Source organism: Epinephelus lanceolatus, chromosome 15 (genome assembly GCF_041903045.1).
Source record: "Epinephelus lanceolatus isolate andai-2023 chromosome 15, ASM4190304v1, whole genome shotgun sequence".
Taxonomy (NCBI): Eukaryota; Metazoa; Chordata; class Actinopteri; order Perciformes; family Serranidae; genus Epinephelus; species Epinephelus lanceolatus.
This window is the reverse complement of record NC_135748.1, coordinates 35,369,378-35,392,247: the sequence shown is the minus strand read 5'-3', so window position 1 is coordinate 35,392,247 and position 22,870 is coordinate 35,369,378. Positions and strand designations below refer to the sequence as shown.

The following is a 22,870-nucleotide window of genomic DNA, read 5'->3' as shown; positions in this document are numbered from 1 at the left end:
TATGTGTCTTAAAAAGATGGTTGCTAACAAGTGGCTGAATGGGACTACAGAACATCATCATGCGTCATTTACAGCCCCATTGCAGCAGGGATGTCATGCAACCATTGTGTAATTTGTTTATTGCCTAATGTTGACTTTTTACCTCTGGTGATTGCATTTACACTTCAAAAATCATAAAAGTGGTGTTCATTTGTGAAGATTATCTTGCTGAACAAAACGTGAAATTATCATACACGTTTGTTTGCCACAAAGCTTATTTTCTGCAATAATCGAAAATCCGATGGAAAAATCCCATAGGCTTTTTTAATCAAGAGAACCAGGGTGTCGCCAACTTTCGCGTCAGCTTACAGAAAAAAGCCATCCCTGGGGCACTCTATTGGCTGCATCATATTAAGTAGTTTGCCATCTGCAAATTACATTATCATCTGACATTTCAAGCAACTATGTAGAATGGGTAAATTATAAGCTAGCTGTCTAACATTAGCTCACGTTACAGTTGGCTTGCTGGCTGTCGCTGCATCACTCTTGACTAGTAGAAAGTGCACCATTACACCTTTCATTGTTGACTAAATCAAGACAGATTTTCAGAATACATAAGTTAATATCATGTATCATGTTAGCAGAAGTAAATTGGCAAGCTAGCCAACTGACACAAACACGCAGATACTATATTACTAGCAATAACATTACCAAGCAATCTAAGATAGCCAGCTAGCTGTAGGCCTAACCAATTTATGCTGTATTGATCTGGCATTGGTTGCTTCTTTTCATTGGCTTATCAACGGCAATATAGCCAATTTACTAGCCAGATCAGCCCTGGAGTCCGGATGTACATGATGTTTATCTCCCAAGACAGCATTTTTGCTATGTTACCTTGCTAGTAAGTTGTCCATGTTAGCAAGCTAACATTGGCTAACATTAGCCAGCTAAAACAACAATATCACACTGTATTTCACATGTAAGCGCTTCGTCTAACATTAAAATTTCTTTTTAGTATTGAGGGGGACTGACATTATGATAGAGATGGTATGATAAAGTAGCTGGCAGCTCAGAACTTAGCCACAGTAGCAATTTAAATTCAACGAGCATAAACCTCAACCCTGGGGTTAACGGGAACTGCCCGTTGGTTCGACAGCCCATTGGTTCGACATCCCATTGTTCCGACGATATTAAACTCATTGTTCCGAAGTCCGTTACGAAATCATCATGATGCCCTGTGGTTAAGGTCTGGTTAGGTTTAGGCACAAAAACCACTTGGTTAGGATCAGGAAAAGATCATGGTGTGGGTTAAAATGAAAGAGAAAGTGACAAACACATAAGTCATGAGCCTGCTCCTCCTCAAGCCGGTCGCGGCGCACCATACGTCCGCCGCGAACCGTTCAGCACCGTGGACAGTCGGACTAATGGGCTGTCGAACCAATGGGCTGTCGAACCAATGACATGGACCTGGGTTAACAGTGAGCTTGGTGGACTTGAGGCAGTCTGGGATCAGATCCTTGGTACTCGGTCTTGCACTGGCTGAATTGGGGTTGCTACAGGGGGCTAAGTGAAGGTCTGTCTCTGCCAGGCTGCCACCGTAAAATGTAACGGAAACATATGTGGACGCTGTTTTGGTGGGTGCCAGTTGTTTGTTGATGTTAGCGGACTTCATTTCTCAATTAACGTTAGCTACTGTTGCACATTATTAGCCCTGTAGCAGAGCTAAATAAAAGGAAAGGCACTCGGGAGCACACTTAATGTCACATTCTTTGGATTTTCGGAAAAAAATTTACATAGTTACATACAGAACCTTAAAATGACAAATGACAGGGTTTTTGTATAGCGAGAAGGGTTATTCTGTTCTGTTTCGTGTTTGCAGTTTTAGATGACAAATTTGGGGATTGTTATCACAAATGGCAATACAACAAATGTCAGAAAGGTAAAATATTCACAGCAAATGTTTTCCTGTAATTTTGTAACAATATGGGGAAAGGTGAGCCGTCCCCATTAAGTACTGATTAAAGCTAGAACAGATTAATTCTGTCAGTACTGACCCAGACCTGTAAGAATCCAAAGGCTAACAGCAGGGTCCCCTCCTTGTGTTGGGCCGGTGAAGGGCCGGGGCTGAGTTAGGACCAGAATCCAGGTCTGTAGCGGAAAGGTGAGTCTTTGGGAAAGCTGATTTCTGGTCTGCAGAGTGGGATGGTTCCATCCCGGCACTGTCCCTCATCCAGCTGATCCAACAGGTTTCCCTTCCTGCGGGGGGAGTAGGGCGTCGGGGCCTCCATGGGAGTGGGCAGCACTGTGGGGTCCCTACCAAACTCTACAGTTGGAGGAGTCTCTGTGCTGGAAGTGTGGGCAGGGGAATCACCATTACCAAGGTTTTGTCCATTTCCCCTGGGCCTTGCGTCCGCCCAGAACACATCACAGCGTGCCCTTGGTGAAGGCCGAGGCCGAGCCACAAAGTCGAGAGTTTTTGGGCGTTCAGGAGCACAGCGACGACGGGGAGTTGGAGGGAACACAAGATTTGGATCGGGAAGCCGGGGAACCTCAGGACAGTCTTCTTTTACACCTCTAAACCCACCTGTTGAGGTAAAAAGGAAAGAAAGAGGAAAAATATAGTTAGACAAATATTTTGGTTGGTCATTTCTTTTCTCAATTTATTGATAAATCGTTTGGTCCATAAAACATCATAAAATACTGAATAATATCATATTATAGTATCCAAGAAAACAAGGTTTAAATTTACTAAAGAATAGCAGCCATTTCTCACATTAGAGAATGTGGAACCATGAAAAGATGGGCAATTGTGCTTGAAAAATAACAAACAATTAACACTGGTGTAGGCAGTTCAATTTTGGTTTCATTCGGCAAAAACAGGGTCTACGAGAGAGTAAATAAACAAAATACAGCGTGTTAATATCGGCAAAGTGTTTCAGGGATGGAGAAAAAATGTTGCTAATAGTTTAGCCTTCTGCTAACCAGAGCCAAAGGCTCACAGCTGCAGCTTCAAGATCACATTTATGTAGCTAACGTTAGCTTAACCTTCAAATCACCCTCCGCCTCACTCCCTGCTAGTGTGGTCAAAAAGATATTTTTTAGCATTAAAAGGTCAAATATGAAGAAACAACATGATAAGTCCTGGACTTTAACATGTTATTCCTGACAATGTCATATATGTCTGTATTTTTCACTGCTGTATAACATCAAATCCTCAAATAAACTAGAATAAAAAACATCTGTATCAGTAGCAACCTTCAAAAATCCATTAAAACACAAAATCCTATGACTGATGAATGATCTGGTTTGAATTAGATAAGGGACAAGACTTAACCTGTGTTCTCTAATGCAGTTTTTTCTGGCAATGTTTCCAGATTATTAGGGAGGCAGCTCTTCTTGATGGCCCCATCTGATGGTATTCGACGCAGGCTACGTGAGGAACTTGGAGCAGATGGTACATGTGTGGGTGTGAGAGACTGTCGGGGGTTGCGCTTGAAGCTTTCGAGGTGGGTGTTGACCAGCGGGTTGACCGGTGTTTGGATGGCCTGAGGCTGTGAGAGAGGAGGAAGAGGATGCTGTTTGAGCGGTGTGGCAGGGCGGCAGACCAACAACTCCTCGCTGTCAGAGCGCAGCAGCGAGCGGGTGGAGTTGCAGTCAGACACTGATGATAAGGACAGCAGCGTGTAAGAGGAGGGCAAGTCGCGCTCAGGCAGCGGGGGCGCTGAGGGCTTCAGCGGGCTTTCCCGCCGGAACAGTCTGCGAGTCGGGGGGCTGGTGCTCCGCCTCTGGCCCCCTGTCCTGTGGAAGAAACCCTCCCACCGTGGTTTGATGCTCTCCTCTGGTTGAGCCAGAGTGAGCAGGTTGCAGCCCAGTCCGACGGCTGCCAGCAGAGCTCCACAGCCCAGCAGGACCAGCTCAGACCGCCGTCCCCCACCGGGGCTCTTCTTGCATGGCGGTGTTCCTGGAACCTGGCCGGTGGGGCAGTACTCATCTCCATCACCGTCAGCAGCAGCAGCAGCATTACCCTCCTTATGGAAGGGGATGCAGAGGTAGGACTGACCAGGAGCTGCTCCTGGCTCAGTAGTGAAGCAGCAGTCTTCATTTTCTACAAAAAGGACAATCCACATCTCAGTTTGCTTAATATGTACACGGAAGCACATAAATAAAAAACAGTATTTGTAGATGTATTCAGACATAACACTTCATGTTACACAGCAGACAAGCCTTGAATATCAGTTTCTCAAACATGAAACGCTGTCGGGCGACATTGGGCCTCATGCAGGAAGCGTTATACACACAATGTTTTTCTTATTTTGCTCTTATTCATTAATTTCTGCGATTCACAAATGTTTTCTTAACTTTGCTCTTTTCTTAGGTAAAAATTTTATAAGTGGTCAAGAGCACTCCTGTGAAGATAAGAAAAAACATCTTGTTTCCCAGTCCACATAGTGTTTGACCAACCCAAGAAAAGTTTTATATTTGAGAAACATATTTTTACATAGTTTGAGGTACTTTTACTTTACTTGAGTATTCTAATCTCATGCTACTTTCTACTTCTAGTCCACTACACTTCAGAAGGAAATACTGTACATTTTACTCCACTACAATTATTTCATAATTGTAGTTATTGGTTACATTACAAATTAAGATTTATGCAGACAAACCACATTAAAGAGCTGAAACGATTAGTCGATTGATCACAGAAAGATTTTGCCTACTGTTTTAATTAATTTATGATGCAAAAACATCCAAAAACAGCCTATCCCAGCTGACACTGGGTGAGAGGCAGGGTACACCCTGGACAGGTCACCAGACTATCACAGGGCTGACACATAGAGACAGACAACCATTCACACTCACATTCACATCTACGGACAATTGAGAGTCACCAATTAACCTGCATGTCGGACTGTGGGAGGAAGCTGGAACACCTGGAAGAAACCCACGCTGACACAGGGAGAACATGCAAACTCCTCACAGAGCTTTACATTTTTGTGCATTTCATTACTTTTAATTTGAATACCTAAGTATATTTTCCCGATTGTACTTAAATACGTTTGCTCAAGTAAGAGTTTCAGTGCAGGACTTTACCCAGTAAAGGATCTGAATACTTCCTCTACCACTACTGCTTTCACTGCATTTACAGCATCACAAATGTTTTACCATTGCTGTACAGATGTTCTGTTCAACACCAGCACCGATTCTCTGGAAAATCAAATTTCCTGTTTTAAGTTTATTTAACAGTACACTGATTTCAGTACTGCTTTAGTTCTTCTGCTTGCAGCCTTTTTTGGTGGCACCTCTCCAATCTTGGGCTTTTGCCAGAGTATTTGCACATGGCACTACACCTGCCCTTATATAGTGCGGACCAGGTGATCTTGCGATGTTCTGCAACGCAAGATCACCTGGTCCAACATCTGGAAAGCAGACTTACATCGCATCAGGTTCTTAGTCCAGGCTGTTTATGACGTCCTTCCAAGTCCAGCCAACCTCCACGTCTGGGACAAAACCGACACACCATCCTGTCCTCAATGTTCAGGATGGGGATCCCTGGAACACCTCCTCAGCAGCTGCCCAAAAGCGCTTGCAGACGGGCGCTATCGCTGGCGCCATGACCAGGTACTTAGGGCAGTTGCTGACAGCATAGCTACAGCCATCAACACCATCAAGGGGCCACCATAAGCCAAAGACCATCATGTTCCACAGAGCCGGAGAGAAGCCCAACATACAACCACGGGCAAAGTCAGGCCTCCTCACCTCTATCACTGACTGGAGACTGTATATTTTGAAGCACAGTGAATTCCTGGCACAGAGCTTTTATTTTAAAGTGCCATTTTCTCTTGACAGCTACTTGACAGAGTTAGCAAACTTGCTCAACTGCATGGCTAAACACAAGTATGATGTTGAATATATGAAACTGTGTGGACCTTGAACTAATGACTAAGAGATATTTGGACCCTGTGGCTGGACCAGTTGGGTTTAGGGAGCGTTACCTATACTAATTGTTAATGATGATCACATGGGATTCATCATTCAGGACACCTGAGAACAGATTTGGATTCTTAAGAACGTTTGGTGCATCGGGGTGCCTAGTAGCTCACCTGGTGGAGCAGGTGCCCCATGTACAAAGGCTATGTCCTTGCTGCAGTGGCCACAGGTTCAATTCTGATCCCCTCCCCCTTTCACACTACTACTGTTCTATCAAATAAAGCCCAAAAAGAACAATAAATGGTGTTTGGTGCATCTGGAGTTGACTTCTCTTATTTTTTCACTTAACACAAAATTAAGAGAACACAGATAAATTTAAGAGAACGTCGCTGCACGAGGTCCATTGCCACTTAAATTCCATCCTTCTAAGTTTGTTTTGCTGTCGTGATGATGCTTTTTCAGGATCAGTGTGTTTATACTCACACAGCTACAAACATGCACATCTGTGAATTTCTCCGGTCAACCACTAAGAGCCATGTGGCACTGAAGTATCTCACTCACTCACTCGCCTCCCCCTTCCATGTTTTCCCTTCTCGTCTGCCACTTTGCTAACTTTAAGACTACAGCCGTGTTATCATGTGGAGTGTGCACACTGTGTGCCAGACATAATAAATATAATAAGCTGGTCCTGCTCACCCATCTCCACAAGGCTTGGCACTCCAGGCACTGCTGGACTGTGTCTCGGGGATCTGCGAAGGTTCGGGGCGCTGCAGGACCGCTGCCTGCTGCCTTCATGGGGAGGCTTTACACTGTCATGGGGGAGAGGATGAAGATGGATTTAGCTGTGAGTGGTATCTTTGTCATCTTCATGTGAACTGACCTATTTATTAACTGAAAACATCAAGGTCATCTGGAAAAAGTCTGTAAGGACTGTTTTTAGACTCACCTTGCGTCAGCACTGTGCTCCCTGTATGGGCCACACCCTTGGGATCTGCCCTTTTTCCTGGACCCTTTCCTCTCACTCTCCTCTTCATCTTGCAGAAAACATGTGCTGCGACCCCAGGCTGTACATCCCTCCCGCGGGGTGACTGCAATGGAGAATGGATATCAAACATTAAGCCTGTAATCAATGATAATTGAACAGAGAAAACCAAGTGAATTTAGACATCCTTGGTAAAAATGATCAATTAAATCAAATCAGATATTAAATTTAAGATTCTAATGCTACTTACGTTGGATGGCTCTCAGGCGGGGCAGCATCGGCGGACTGCTCGGAGGACTGGAGCTGCTACTGAGCAAACTCCTCCGCCGATCATGTGAGGGAGAAGCCTGCACTGTGATTTTGTGCTGAAAATCTACATGGAGGATTTTTTTAAAAAAAAAATCACATATTAACATCTGAGCAACATTAGAAATCTGACACAATTATAAGAAAATCTAATAAAACTGAACATCGAAAAGCTGCTATATGACCATCTTTTTTTTGTAACGCCGCTGTTGCTTTTCCATGCCATGATCCACTGAGATCTCAGAGTTAATAATATTTCAGTCAGGACCACTTTAGTTAAAGACAGTTTTACATTTGGCAGTATGGCTCTGTCATGAGCACATCTCTCTGCCCTTCCATGTGCATATGAGGAAAGCCTGGGGCAGAGAAAGCAAACCTCTCTGCTCTTCCGTTTGCCTACATGGAAAGCCTAAGGCAGAGAGAGCACACCTCTCTGCCCTTCCACACGCCTACATGGAAAGCCTAAGGCAGAGAGAGCACACCTCTTCGCCCTTCCACACGCCTACATGGAAAGCCTAAGGCAGAGAGAGCACACCTCTCTGCCCTTCCACACGCTTACATGGAAAGCCTAAGGCAGAGAGAGCACACCTCTCTGCCCTTCCACACACCTACATGAAAAGTCTTAAGGCAGAGAGAGCACACCTCTCTGCCCTTCCACATGCCTACCTGTAAAGCCTTGAGGCAGAGAGAGCAGCAGCAAAGACCCCCCAGAGACAGAACAGAGCAGCATCAATGACAAACAGAAATGACATTGATAAGACGGACACAACATAAAAAGGAGGAGCTGGGTTGCAAAGCAGCTTGCAGAGGAAGCAGCAACAGGAGGCAGGACAGAGCAGTTTAAATAGTGTGCCCTGAATAAGATTCGCCAAATGGTTGGAATCATGCGATCAATCAGTTGATCCATCAGTTGATTGGCTGCTTGGGATCAGCTGAGTTTCACATTGTGTCCTAATGCTATGCTCAATATTAACCTCCTCAATGGTTACATCCCACCCTTGGGCAGCCCTGTGGTGCGAACAACACTCCACCACTGACCAAACCAACCACAAAAGACACCTTTAAAACAATCAAATCCATGGGATTTATTGACATATAATATGCAAACAACACAATAAAAATCCCAGGCTGCGACCTGCAGTCCTCACGCCAGGGGCCCCTCTCCTCTGCTGTTAGCACAGGAGCTCTGAAGCAACTCCTTCCCAGACCAGGTGCACCTCGCCTAGCAATGCACCTCATTAGGCAAAACAGCACAGGAACACACAGCCGTAACACAAGTGGTGCCAAGTTTATGTTGACATTATGCAAATCCAGAAGTTCTATACAGTCTGATTTCTCTGGTGTGTTCTCTGGTACAATCCTCCAGTAACACACAAAATACACAAGGAAGTGTGTGAATGGTTCCATCCATGACGTAGCCGTTGTCTACAGGAATGCATGGTTAAAAAGCAAGTACATCTGTGGCCTAACAAGAGTGTTGATACTTAAAGAGATTTAATTCAAACTAGAAGTGGGTATGATATATTTCTGAGAAGGCGTCATTTAAATTAAAACATGATTATCATGATGATGACAATTCCAAAGTGTTGTGCATACTGTTGACCTACACAGCAGCACCACAGTTTGTTTGAGGTACCTGAAGGCAAGCTGATCCTGTTCCCGTCCTTCAGTTTAAGGCGGTTGCGGCGGAACTTGCCCTGCCTGCTCTCCACGTGAGGCTTTTCCTGGTAGAGCTGGTGAATGATGATGTTGAGCTCCCGCTCCAGGATGTGGATCTCCCGCTCGGCTAGTTCCTGCTCGCGCCTCCTCAACGCCTCCTCTTGGCATTTCTGCTGCAGTGCGGCTTGGGTCAACTCCTCCTCCCACGATCGCAGCTCCTGAGGGAACAAAAAGGTGGAAGAAAAAAAGATGAAACCTTTGAAACATTTCGACAACAAACTCCAAACCTCAAACTTCCAGTACATACAGTAGATGTCTGTTGGCACACACGTAGTCGGGAGGATCAGTCTGGAGTCCGACACAGACACCTATCTTGTCGTCAGACAGCGATTTTCCGACAGGGAAGGCGTTAAATCAGTCACTTCAAAGCTAGACCCCATTAAGAAAAACAGTAATTTGACATCACTGAACACAGGAGCTGCTGGTCTACCTCTGCCTCCATGGGCGGAAGTTGTGGATGGTACCAATGGAACCGTTCTGTACCGTCCCCATGTTTGGTCCCCCCTCTGTTGGGGTACCTAGCACACAGATCTGGTACTAAAAGGTGAAGCTGTGAACACTGCAGTCTGTTGATTGGTCAGTAGAGGACGGTCACTCTGCTCAGGGCTGAGTTGTGTCTGGTTGACAACAACCCCGCCCACATTTAAGAGTACTGTTTGTGGTGGAAACGCTAGGGTCTAGGTTCCATGTCTGAAGGGTTACTTTAGGTTCCAAAGGTACAAACGGGGCTTTCGTTTCTATTTGTGATCATTTTGAGTCTTCCTAGTGGGTACGTGTTAATTTGACATTTGACATTTTACAGTGAAGGCCTGAGCCTGTGCCCGGAAGGTCCGTTCAGTAATCCATCCATGGCTGCCTCGATCAGTTTGTTTTGTGGTTTGACAGTGGCATTTTAAAGGGTTAGTTAGTTCTGATTAAACAAAGTCACACAATAACGCAAACAAAATAACCGATCGAGGCAGCGGTAGACCAGCTGCTCCTGTGCTCTGTGAGGTGAAAATAGCTGTTTTTGTCAATGAAGTCTGGTGGGGGGGAAGATGGGGAATTGAAGCTGGCTTCAATGTCAGGATAGGCTTTCTGACAGAAAGGTAAAGCGGTGAAAATACTCTCAATATAGCATACGCTTAAACTGTCTTGGACTTTTTACGGTGGCTAGAATACGTTTTGATGCTGCCCCGTCCACAGCAGCACATTGCTCAGCTTCTGTGTCGGCACTCCAGCCTGTTTCTCCAAACTAGGGATGTGCCAACAGCCATCTACATAAACTATCCCTTTAAGAATCTCTCATGTTTACCTTCTCCTTGGTCCTCAGTTGATCAAACATTTCCTGGATCTCCAGTTTCCAGTCATCCTGCAGAGAGTGGAAGGACTCTGCTGGCATCTCAAAAAAGCCTGACTCCTCGATGGCCGTCAGCTGGTCCAGAATACTTGTGAACTGCGGCCGGGCGTGAGGGTCTGGGCTCCAGCATTCTGTGGCACAACATGAAAAACTGTCTCAAAAACTTGGGCCAATTTTGCCTCAGTTAAAATTCATTTTGGCCCTTCAAATGGTTCCAGAAAGTGATAATATGTTCTGTTTAATCGATGCTACTCGCTTTTATTTCAGAGGCTTTTCTTGCTTACTTACTTTTCTACATGAATTTAATAAAAATGTTCAATGACATCTTTCTGGCACATAAACTGACACTTATTTTGCCTGTGGCTCTCCATGACAAAAGGTTCGGACACAGCTTTGCAATAACTACATGATATTTCCATCCAATTTGGAGGATGACGCTTTAATAACATTTAAATCAGAAAAGTTTTTAAGTTCCCCTTACCTTCCATGAGACGTGCAAAAGGCTCAGGACAGGTCAAAGGAATGGGCAAAGCCAGCTTGTTCATTGCCACTCCATAAGCTACAGCGAGGCCATCGATTCCCCGAAATGGAACTTCTCCTGTCAGCAGCTCCCACAACAGCACGCCATAACTTCATTGTTAAAAGAAGGGAAAGAAAAACAGAGAGAACAGACGCTGCATGAATCTAAAAATAAGCATAAATACAATTTGGATATACACCCTCCAAAAACGTGCTTCCCCTATGTTTCATCCTGCATATCCTCCTTAGATAAGGGGCTTGGCATAAAGTGTAAAAACACCTATTGCACAATACAAAACAATCTGGTTCTGAAGATAAATATGTGTATGAATATATGAATGTCAAGCAGGATGTTTGCTGAAAAATAGTGCGCGTCTACAGCGAAGCACGCTGTCTGAATAAATGTCAAAAAGGGGGATTGGAGTGGCATTATTTTGCACTCGTGTACAAACTAAGGTGAGATAGAAAAGGTCAACATAAGAATAACTCGACAGAGTAGTGCAGCCGCTGACAGATCCACGTGACTAATGGCAAAACCACACACTGATGCACTGTGAGGCAATGACCAGTAATACATGAATTAATCCAGGTATAAGTGTGTTCAGATAAGAGAGTTATGGATTCTATCTATCCTAACAATGTTACTGATACTATTCTTTCTCACACCTTCAACTCAAACCATTGTGTTGCCCCGCTCAAAATGTATCATTTAATAATTACATTAATATCGTAAACATGTGAGCGACGAGTCAACTAATGGCCCTAAATGATGACTGTTGGTCGACTAGGAAAATTCTTAGTCGGAGAAGGCAGCCCTAGTTATAATGCATCTCTTTGCTCTCTCACAGATTACACACTGTTTTAGAGGGAAACCTCACATTCAGTCTGGAATATCTGAGCTGGACACTTAATGCTACTGCGTGTGTGAGGACAACACAAGAAAAGAAACGTGAGAATAATGACACACGGCAGTAAAGCAAGGCATCATTGCTACTACTGAAAATGAATCAGATCAGATACATACTTAGATATTCCCATATGCTACGTCATCTTTGCTATTTAAAACAGGGTGATCCAAATTCTTTAGACTGAACTACATGCGCCAGCAATAACTGGGTTTCCATCCAAATGTATCGCAAATTTTAAGCTAATTTTGTGAAAATACGCAAAAGAAAATGCGAATATATGCACATTTCCATTCATTATTGTTTTGGGAGTATTGGGAGTCGAGGTCGAGCAGTAGGTGGCGCTTCTCGTGACAAATAAAAATAAAAATGCAAAAGAACACCCGTAGAAGAAGAGGGCGCCGTGAGATCCCGTCATTGAGAGCATCTCATGTCCACAATTGATGTAAACAACTACCAGCACATCCATGACTACGACGAGATGGAGAGATTCCTTGGAAACTTCTTGGCTATTGTGAGAGCTCTCATCACACACAAGCGTTGTCAGCGTACATAAGTGTCCTGAAAAAGAAACGAGAAAGACTACACTCACTGACCAGAGCGGACCAGATCAGACAGTGGAACGGAAGTGAAGTAGAAGTAGGATCCGGTAGCCTACGTCATCGTTTATTCGCTAAATCTGTTTCCATTGCCAAAAGTTTTCCTAATATCGATACGCTGACTTTTCCACCCCCTCCAAGCGTAAAAACTTTTTTGCGATATTTCTGGCTTTTCCATTCAAGCTTTTTTTTTTGCAGTTGTTGAAAATGCAAATAAAAATAGGTGGATGGAAACCCAACTATTATCACTGCGCAGAAGGAAACGTGCATCTACTCATGGACGAGAGGCTTGTGCTCGTGAAAGTGCGAGATGTAAACATCAATCACTCCCTTTTGCTTGGTGAGTTGGCGGGTGTAGTTTGGTAGAAAGAAAATAGTTCCTACATGAAACTGCTCACAACAAGGTCTGTGGATTATCTTGAGTAACCGGATCATGATTTCTTGAAAGAGACATTGCTGTTGAGTTTTGTAATTTTTGGCACTTTGAGCACCACTAGCTGAGTGCCATATCATTCCATTATATTTGAGAGAAGGCAGACATCTCTACGGCCGATAACTCCAACACTTGGCATCAGAACAATCTAGACTGATAAATAGCACTACAAGTGAAAGGAAAATGTGTACATTTGATTTTGGGATGAACTGTCCCTTTAAGTTACTATTAAATGTTTGAAACAAGAGACACATCATATCATTTCATGCTGCCCATGTACACAAAGCTCATGTTGAATGTATATGCATCTGTGCTCTTTAGCCTCATCTAGTTTGTACCCATCTCATAAAACATAACATGCTGTTCCTTTTCCCACTTGCCAGTCTGTGCTTTGTTACTATAGCAACTGCTGCCAGAGCTGAACTTTTTCTTGTGCATGATGAACACACTGATTCTGTCTCTGGCTCTGTTTTCAGACCACCTGGTGCAGTTTGTTTGCTGCATAAACCCCCTTTCCTCTGCCCACCTCCAAACGTCGCTACCCTTGGAGAACGTAGACGAGCGGATGACTTCGGGGGCCATCCAGGCGTAGGTGCCGGCGGCGCTCATCTTGGTGGTGCGGTGCCACTCTCGGGCCAGCCCAAAGTCTGTGATCTTCAGAGTCTTGTTGCTGAGGTCTTCCATCTCGACTCTCTCGAGGATCAGGACTGGAGTGGAGCAGGAGGTGATGATTTTGTTTGGATGATGGGGAGGAGGGTTGGAGGATGTAGGGGAGTACGTGCAGATTGGCAGGTAGGTTGGCGGTGAGGTAAAAAGATATCAGGTAGTCATCACAGGGATTGTAATGTCGAGAGGGGCAGCAGCAAGAGGAGGATCAGACCCACGATAAAACAAAATGCATGAACGCAAAACAGGGTGGATGAACAAAACAGGGTGCAGTTGGTGGGAGGCCATGATGAAAGGATTGGAAGGATAAAAGCAGAGTAGAGAAAGAGAGAGAACAAACAGAGAAACGAAGACACAGTGAGCCACTACAACAGAGGTAAGCAGAGATGAAAAACAGCGACCTTGATCAATGCTAATGATCTCACTGCATATATTTACAACACAACATCTCAAACAAACACCAATACTACAGTTAAACTACAGACGCAGCCCGTTACGACACACACGCTTGCTCTGATAGGCTCTAAAAAACAACCCATTCCCAACATGCGCCGAGCAGCGCTCCTCCTAACCACATGCTTTCTCTCTCCCCCATTCAGCTCCACAATGCCAGGCCATCTGCTGTGGCTGTGCCCAGTGGAGAGGGTGTGTCTGCAGGCTGCGGTGCACATCAAGCGCCCCCTTCATCTGCTGCTCATGTGGCTCTAATGCTACACAGGCACTTTCCAAAGACACTGAAACCCAAACATGTGGCTAAAGTAAATCCTGCTCCTGTAGAACATGAAACAAACACAGCTGATTCCCCCTGAGGCCGATCATGCTCCAAATGTATGCACTCACTGTAATGCACCGTGCTTTAGATAAGAGCATCCACTAAATGGCATGTTATGTGAAAGGGAGGCAGCGGAGACGGCTGAAAGGTTACTGAAAGGTTTGAAGGTACAAAGAAAACAAAAGCGTTGTCTGTTTACTAAGTAGGTGGTATACAATTAAATACATAATAAGCTGCGCTATCACACAACTTTTGTTTTTAAAGCACGAGTAACAGCTGCAGGATTTATAGTTTCTCATATTCCCATCAGCAAAAGGAGGCATGTTATGTCAGAGTTGCTTTTAGCACAGACTGTACAAAAGAAGCGGACGTAGCCACTGTGACGTCACTCACTGGTTTGTGGACGACCACTCTGAAGCCTCTAGTTCGGCATTCTGGCCAACGGCGTCATAGTTTTTGGAACCAGAAGTGACCATATTGGGATGAGAGGGTGGAACTGTGTCACAAGGTAGCCACACTCTAAAGCATACCCTGCTTTATCATCTATTTTACACTAAACAGGACCATAATTTATAAAATGAACATCATGCTGTATTGGAGAAGACTTGAAACTAGTGATTGAGACTATAAACTCATAGGAAAATGTTTATTGAGGTGATTAATCAAGTGAGAAGTAGGGCCTTCTATACTAGTGGTCCTCAAATGGTGTGCCGTGGGATTTTGTGATAACCACACATTATTCTTGCAATATTCAACTGGGCCTATAAAAAAAGTTATGAATGAATTCTTAGTAGTCTGTATCAGTATGTTGTGTGCACCCATTTCCTAACAAAGAGGCAAACTCTACCTGAAAAAAAAAAAGTAATTTAAATTTATCTAATTAAAAAAACCTCAAAGGGGAACCTATTCGCACCATTCACACATAGGAATTATAAGTGTGTGACACATCATAAGCCCTGATTGGCAGCCAGTGTGAGGGATGATAACATTTAAAAGGAGAAAGCCGTGAGTGGGACAATGGATCACTTTATTGTACCAGTGAGGACGACCTACCACCAAAAGAAAACAGAAAAAAGAGACAGTCAGTTGACAGTATCATGAAAGGGGTGCCTTGAGATTTACCGATATGCCGATGACGTACCGATATTATCGTGCATCCCTAACTACAGTTAAAATTTTGACCTGATGATAATGATGATGCTAAATGAAGAATGAGGGGATCAGCAAAGTTATTACAAATAATCCTGTGGGGGACTGTGTCCACCAGATTTCTAGGGCTGTACCCAAATTTTGTCAACTCAATCGGATTTGGCTGTTCAATACGAATATTTGACTGTTTGTTTCTTTTTTTCATCCAGACTATCAAGAGACACCTTATTGAACTGCCAGATATTTGAACAAAGTTCGGCAGGATGTTCAGGATGACAGCAACATTCACGTAGTGTTGTAAATTAGCCAAGTTAGCCCCCTGAGCTAATGCCTGCTAACCACGCTAATGATGGATCAGGAATGTGAAACAAGACTGTATCGTATTAAGCTGTTGTGAGGTGTAAATTCAATACTTCAAAGCAGAAGATGGAAAACAACATTATCTCAAATCTGACCTATCAAAGCCTCTACTTCCTCCAGGTGTGCAGCTGACTGTACCCATCACACACATCATCACTGAGCGGACAGGATGACATGATGTAGTGTAATAGTTTTACACAAGGAGCGCTCACTCTCCACTGAGCACACACTGACTGACAACCCACCCGAATCCATTGCAATTCATCCAATATATGTTGAGATATTTCAAACTAAGACACAATCATTAACCTCACAATGGTGCAAGAGGGAAAATCAGAGGATCCCCAAAGCGATCAGGATTCATCCTCTGATATTTAATGTCAAACCATCCAACAGCTGGGATATTCAGTCTGGACCAAAACGGTGGAACGACTAATTGACAGACTTGTCATCCCCACACCCACACGGCTAACAAGTCTAAAAATTAAATGCCCTCTTTATGAGCCTTTGAGAAAAAAGTTCCACAGCAGCTTGACTTTGTGTCTTTTTTTACGGACTGAGCTTCACAACACTGCTGCCGACCACTTCACTACCACAGTGACGCCCGTCACAGGGTGAGGTCACAGTGTGCCACATCCGGAGCGACTTCTATAACCCCTGATTAGACCCAGAGTTTCCTCAACTAAGGACGCACTTCACATGAAAATGGAGTCATGTGGTGTTTTCTTAAACTGATGCAAATATAGGTGTGAAATATGCCCTAATTTAATTCTATATAATGCACCAAAACTCCCGCTTTGCTCCAGAAAAAAACAACAAAAACAAAAGAATGACACACTGGTTTTTATCAAATAAACCTGAGATGCTCTTTTACATCTTTGGACCTAAATTTGGGCTCACAGGCAACAAAGGACAGAAAGCTCAGGATTAAAAGTAAAAGTTAAATAGACTGGCACGCTGCATTGTCCTGCACTGTGAGGACATGCATGGGTTTCCCCCTCAGAGCCCAGGATGGCAACTAGTTAGACTGACTTAACACGTTAAAGCAGCCTATTGGAAGTGAAGCAGCTGAGCTGATCATCAGAGAATGGGCCAATGGCAGGCAGGAAGCTGTTTGTATGTATCGTCAGAGCCTCCAATAGAGAGCAGGCTGGGGCAGAGCGCTGGGCAAATCCTCAGTAATAGGCTTGGGATTTAGGGGATCCAGTTGGGTAAAATGCAAGATTACAACTGCTCCACAAACATACATGCAGACTCCTTTTGCTTTCTGCTGTCTTTTCTGAACGGTGATTATTATCACTACGAATCACAGTGTGTTGCAGAGAGCACGGGCTGAGCAAGGTGTTGATTAATTATATGTGAAAGGTACAATAAGTTCCACAGCCAAAATAAAATAAATTTGCGGGAGTCTGACAAGGTTGTTGATCAATATTGTGACCCTGGCTTTAAAAAAGAAAAGTTTTCTGTCCTGTATTTGGGTTGAAAACAACGTTCCCTTTTGTATTTACTAAACACTTTTCCTCTTAAGACAGAAATGGCTGCTGTGAGTATCCATAATTATATTACAGTCCATTACAGGATACTATAAGTTTTGCCACAAGCCTGATGATACTGCAATTTCTTTATTCCTTATCCAGCTGATAAATGTTTCACCTTAAAAAATTGCAAAAACCACAGAAAAGATACTGAGGACTAGGGCTGTAAACAATTATTATTATTAATATTAATCAATTTGTAGTTTACCCTATAATTGACAGAAATATTGAATGGTACAGAAGTTTCTAGAACCCAGAGTGGTGTTTTAAAATTGCTTGCTTATGTCTGACTAAAAACCCAGAGTAAATCTACACTAATGTAAAGCAGAAAAATGAAACCATTTTAAACTTATTTGTCGATATACAGAAACTTAATCACCAACTATTGTGATATTATTGTTTTTTAGTTTAAAGGGTGACTTTGGTATTTTTCAACCTGGACCCTATTGTCCCATGTTTTTGTGTCTAAGTGACTGATGGGAACAACAATTTTTGAAACTGGTCCAGTATTGATTGAAAGGGCTGCAGCCAGCAGCTGTGAAACAGGCTGCAATGTAAACACCTGGGGCAATTGAGCATCATAATTTTACATCCATTAAAAGTGCTTCTGCCACTGACAGGCTCAGATTACACTTCTAAGTGTCTGACAACATTATGTACAGGTTCCCTACATAGACAGACCTCTTTATTAAAGAGCAAGATCATTTTTGTTTAACAAGAAACAGCCCACCAGGCTCCATTTGAAAAAATAGCAATTTTATAACTGTAAAACACACCTCATTCAAAGTCCACTGATACAAAATAAAACTCACAAAACCCATCTTGGTTCATCTTTCCACTGTTACAATTAGTTACTCTGGTTTGGCTGAAATAAACACCTTAATCCACCCTCTTAGATGTGAAAATATGCTGACTCTATACACGCTAAAATTGCTGTTTATTTAAATGGAGTCTGGTGGGTTTGGTGATGGTGATTTCAAGGCTACTTCTTGTTAAACAAATGGACCGAACTCTGTTCAAAAAAAGGGCTCTCTCTGTAGGAATCCTTTCTATAATGTTGTCAGACATTTAGAATAACAATCAGAGCCTGTCAGTGCAAATGGATGTAAATTGATAGTGCACAAATGCCCCAGTTGGTTGCATTGCAGCCTGTTGAGCGGCTGTCGACTGCAGCAGTCTCGCTCAATACTTGACCAGTTTCAAAAATTGTCGTTCCCATCAGTCACTCAGACAAAAAATATGGGAAAAGGAGTCCAGGTTGAAACATACTGAAGTTACCCTTTAAGCCATTTCGCTATTATAAAATGTTAAATATTCTCTAGTAGGAGCTTCTCAAATGTGAGAATCGTTTTTTCTGTTGTTTGTATAATGATAAATTCAATATCTTTGAGTATTGGACTGTTGGTCAGACAAAACAAGCAATGTGAAGCTTTTTTTAAGCTGAAATCCAAGAAATAATCACCAAATCAAAATCATTTCATCCTACATGCTATTCTTATTAAAATCATCATCAAAATTAGAGCTGATTAATGTCCTCTTATCAAAAATCAATCATCATTTTGGGAGAACTCCACAAAACAACTACCACCATGTGACGTGACAGAAGAGACTCTTACTGTTGCTGGACTTGAGGTCTCTGTGAATTATGGGGACGATGGCCTGACTGTGGAGGTAGAGTATTCCCCGGGCGATCTGCACGGCCCAGTCCACCAGCGTGCACGGAGGGATGCGTTTCCCAGCGAGGGCCCTGTTGAGGGGCCCACCCCGGGCGTACTCCATGACCAGACACAGGTTGGGCTCCTGCAGACACACCCCCAGCAGACCCATGATGTTGGGATGGTTGAGCATGGCGAACAGTTTGGCCTCCTGACGCACACTCTCCAAGGTCTGCTCTGGATCCTCGTCAGGGTCCCGTCGCGCTGCCTTCACTGCCACCTCTGAGCCCCGCCACACTGCGCGGTAGACCTTTCCAAAACCGCCCACCCCGATGATTTCCTCCAGGGTCAGCTCTGAGAAATCAATCTCCAGGACTGAGGAGAGACGCATGAGAAGACAAAGATGAGATTCAAACAGGCAAACAAAGAAGAACCCGCATTCCCCCCAAAACAATTACAATCCTCTATTGATTTCCACAGAGCTGTTACGTATTTGCACAGAGCCGTCCAAGGACGTTAAAGGTCAGAGTCTGCCTGTCTGGAGCTGGTGAGGAGCGACTGTTTTCCTCTTGAGGAAGGCAGACACTTGCTAACCAGGACCTCAAAATCAGGTCATTGAGTTGGAGGATGCTTTCACTAAGCCACCCTGCTGCCCCACATACAGACTGTGGTGGAGCTACCCCTCCTGCTATTACACAAGGGTGAGCATCTGTCCTCAAATCTGGCTTCGAGAAGGAAGGACGGAAGAAAGACACGAACGATGGGTAGAAAAGATAATCCTGTCCTCTTAAAATGTAAGGTGTGATGCTGTGAAGAGGAGCCTTTGTGTCTGTCGCTGTAAACTCTCATGTTGTGGATTCTAACAGTCTACCAAGCAGACTGACCTTGATGAATATTTCAGGTGGGATGGTGTGTGAAAGTAGGCCAGCTGCTGCTGAGAAGGAAGAGATGGAAGCCAACAAAGACAGCTGAGGCGGTGTGGTCCACCCAAACAAGCAGGGCCTTAAAACACACGCTTTATCAGCCTGTTTGTGCCGATACACACAATAAACAGAGGATTTGTAATTATCTGTGGAGGTCTTTTTAAAAGGCAGAGCATCCTTGCAGACATGGATGGATTACTGAACAGGCCTACAAGGCCCAGGCCCAGGGCCCAACATGTCAGTGGCTTCCCTCATCTTCAACTGTTAGGTGTTACTCAAGTTAACACGTACCGCTGGTTCGCTTTAATCTAACTCAAGTGTGGGCAACTCAGTTTGTTTGGGCAGGTGTGAACACAGCAATCACACTCAGGTGTGCACCAAAACAACTGGACCGAGACCTTCTTGAAGAGGTGGTCTCAGTCAGGTTACAAACAAACTCTGGTGCGGTTCGTTTGTGGTGAGAACGTGTTCCGACGTGGATGTGAAGCAACTGCAGTCACATGACACATTGTTTGGGTTAAACATGAGCATGTTACAGTCCTGGAGGATTATTAATGTGCACCTCCTTCTGTACTGCCTTAATATGCACATTCAGCACATCCAATGCATCAAAACATTGTTTTCTAGTTGGAGCCGCGCCTCATTTTCAAACTGTATGGTTTGACTAAAATGAACAATGACAGCAATATAGTCCACGATGAGCAGCGCTAAAATCAACCTGCGTAGTTGTCCCTCCATTGTGACATTAGAAAGTGTCACATTTATCTTGCAAGTGTACTCTTCTTCAACGTTTGCTTTACTTCCTGGATTTTACCCACATGGAAATTCTGACCAATCAAGAGCAGCTTTCTCGCACAAGGCGTTTTGTAAATGCTGCCGTGAGAACACGAACCAGCTCGAGGCAATTATACAGCTTTGGAACAAAATGAGTCCCTGATTCAGACCAAAGGACACGACTCTAGGTCTGAAAGCACCTTCTTGCTCTGAGGTGAAGGGGCCTTTTGCAGATCAGGGGCCCACTGTCTCATTATCCGCCCATGCTTGTGTCTCACTTTGGATCCCACAGTGCAGTGCACTATGGGTGGTTTTCTGCTTACTCCATCTATCTGAGGCCTTGGCTGCACATTTAGCTGCAGAAGCTTTTTCTCTACAAGCACAATTGGGCACAATTTCAGTCTCTTGCAGCACACGACCAGTCACAGTGGAATTTACGCATATCATACCGATGCATCACAAAGCTTCATATGATACCTAATGATGTTGCAGATGCATGTGCAGTTACATATTCACTCTGCAGAGGATGCTTTGTAATTTGAGGCGGGGTGCACCCACCACTGGCCGCAGCTGGCTGTCTGTTTGACAGGCAGTGTAATGAATAATGGTCCTGAAGCTGTGAGGATGCCTGGGCCAGCCTGTTTCTAGGCCAACAACAGGAGTGCACTGCGCCTACCATGACACAGCACTCTCAGCGTGCTGGCCCTCTGACAAAAGACAAGCCAAAGACACAACAGCTCCGTGCTCTGCTTTACTGATGGCACACTGATCTCCTGCAGGACTGAGGCACAATGGGATACTCACGGTGCAGAGGAGGCACCGGGAACTGCTGCTCTGAGGTGTCCCGGATTTCCTCCGGAATGCCAGCCCCGCTGCTCACATAATTGGATGGGAAAATGCCAACCCGGTCTGCGATCATGCCGGTCCACCAGCCCTCATCCCCCGACACCAGGGAGTCTTTGGACAGGACCTCCACCACGTCCCCCCTCCGCAGGCTGAGCTCGTCCTCCGCAGTCGCTTCATAGTCGAACACGGCGGTCCAGAAGCCCGGTGCTGCGGGTGCCGCATCCGGCGCGGCGCTGATGCCATTCTCCGGTGTGGGCCAGCGAAAAACATCTGCCTCTGCTTCTTCCGACGAGGAAACGCACGCCTTAGGACTCAAACTATTGTCCAAAGCGGGTTTGAAGACATCCATGGACGCGATCCATAGGGGCGACCTGGATCACTGCAGGCGCATCCACCTGACGCGGCTGGCTGGCGGCTCGGTGCGCCCTGCGTCTGCACACACACACACGCACAGCTAAGTAGCGGCTAATCCCGCACACAAACACTGCAGGAAAAAGGCAGTGTTCTGCAGCATCGTCTGTCTCTCAGTCGCGGCTGGCTGCTATCAAACACACAGCTCCAGCTTGGTGATTTCCAATGCACAATCCTGCACCCAATCATCGCTGTAACCCCTGCTCTTTATTTTAAGCCAATTGTGCCAACGTGCGAATCATCCCCGGCCTCCCATTGGCCCAGAGACACGTCAGCAGCATCTTAAGCCCCGCCCTCCCCTCAGCGTCAAATGCTAGTCACCCTTCAAACAGTGTGAACCTGCCCGACGCCAATTAAACACACATAAGGGGTTTGTTTTCTTCAAATTGTCTCCTTTATTTAGTTATTGACCCCCTCAGCAAAACAAAAATAACCAAAGAACATAACAAAATACTTAACTAATGTTAAAGTCCATGCACAAGTCCCTGAAATAAAAACAGAATCCAGAACAAGGAGTAAAAAACAGTCAACAAAACAGTCAGATGAACAATCCCAACTATTCAGTGGTGTGATGAGGGGATCAGGTGTGTGTGTGTGTGTGTGTGTGTGGTAGTCAAACAGATTCCTAAAGGGTTCAAATATCCTCCCTTTAATTTGACTTTATTTAAAACCACTTCCTGAAAGACACAATAAAATAAAGCCTAACTTTAGTGTGTTGTGACGTCATAAACACTCTGTACACACTGTAGCTTTGAGGACAGCTTCACTCAGCTCAGGTGGAACAAACTGTACAAACAGTAACAGTGATTCACGTTGATCAGTGACGAGCATGGGCCCACTCCAGTCCACATCCTGACACACTTCACCAGGTTCTGTCTGCACATTTAATGTTGGTATTTATATGAATATAGAGACAGGATGTCATCAAGGTAGTCACACAAAGGGGGGAAATAAAGATGGTGACGGATAAGATGACGTGTGGAAGCCTGTTTCTGCCAAGAAAATAAAAATAAATCAAAGTTAGTCATGGTGAAAAATAAAAATGCTTATGGCACGTCTTAGCCTACTAT

General features: G+C 44.4%; 1 protein-coding gene across 1 annotated transcript; it reads right to left on the bottom strand.

Annotated features, from left to right (window-relative positions):
* Nucleotides 1–1,537: 1,537 nt before the first annotated feature.
* map3k9 (mitogen-activated protein kinase kinase kinase 9) lies at nt 1,538–21,859 on the bottom strand. The gene is made up of 11 exons (XM_033641894.2): nt 21,348–21,859; nt 18,808–19,221; nt 13,236–13,416; nt 10,735–10,883; nt 10,209–10,384; nt 8,832–9,072; nt 7,140–7,262; nt 6,854–6,995; nt 6,604–6,716; nt 3,314–4,084; nt 1,538–2,563 (listed from the first exon to the last, which is right to left on the bottom strand). The coding sequence occupies exons 1-11, from the start codon at nt 21,736–21,738 to the stop codon at nt 2,109–2,111; spliced, it is 3,156 nt and encodes a 1,051-aa protein (XP_033497785.2). The 5' UTR covers nt 21,739–21,859; the 3' UTR covers nt 1,538–2,108.
* Between the last annotated feature and the right edge of the window lie 1,011 nt (nt 21,860–22,870).

Bases quoted from the DNA above. Each gene is read 5' to 3' on its own strand.
- map3k9 (XM_033641894.2), bottom strand. From the start codon at position 21,738: ATGGATGTCTTCAAACCCGCTTTGGACAATAGTTTGAGTCCTAAGGCG. The intron at 10,385-10,734 runs GTAAGGGGAACT...GTTGTGCCACAG, and splicing joins TTTTGCACGTCTCATGGAAG to AATGCTGGAGCCCAGACCCT. The intron at 6,717-6,853 runs GTGAGTCTAAAA...CCCCCATGACAG, and splicing joins GAGCACAGTGCTGACGCAAG to TGTAAAGCCTCCCCATGAAG.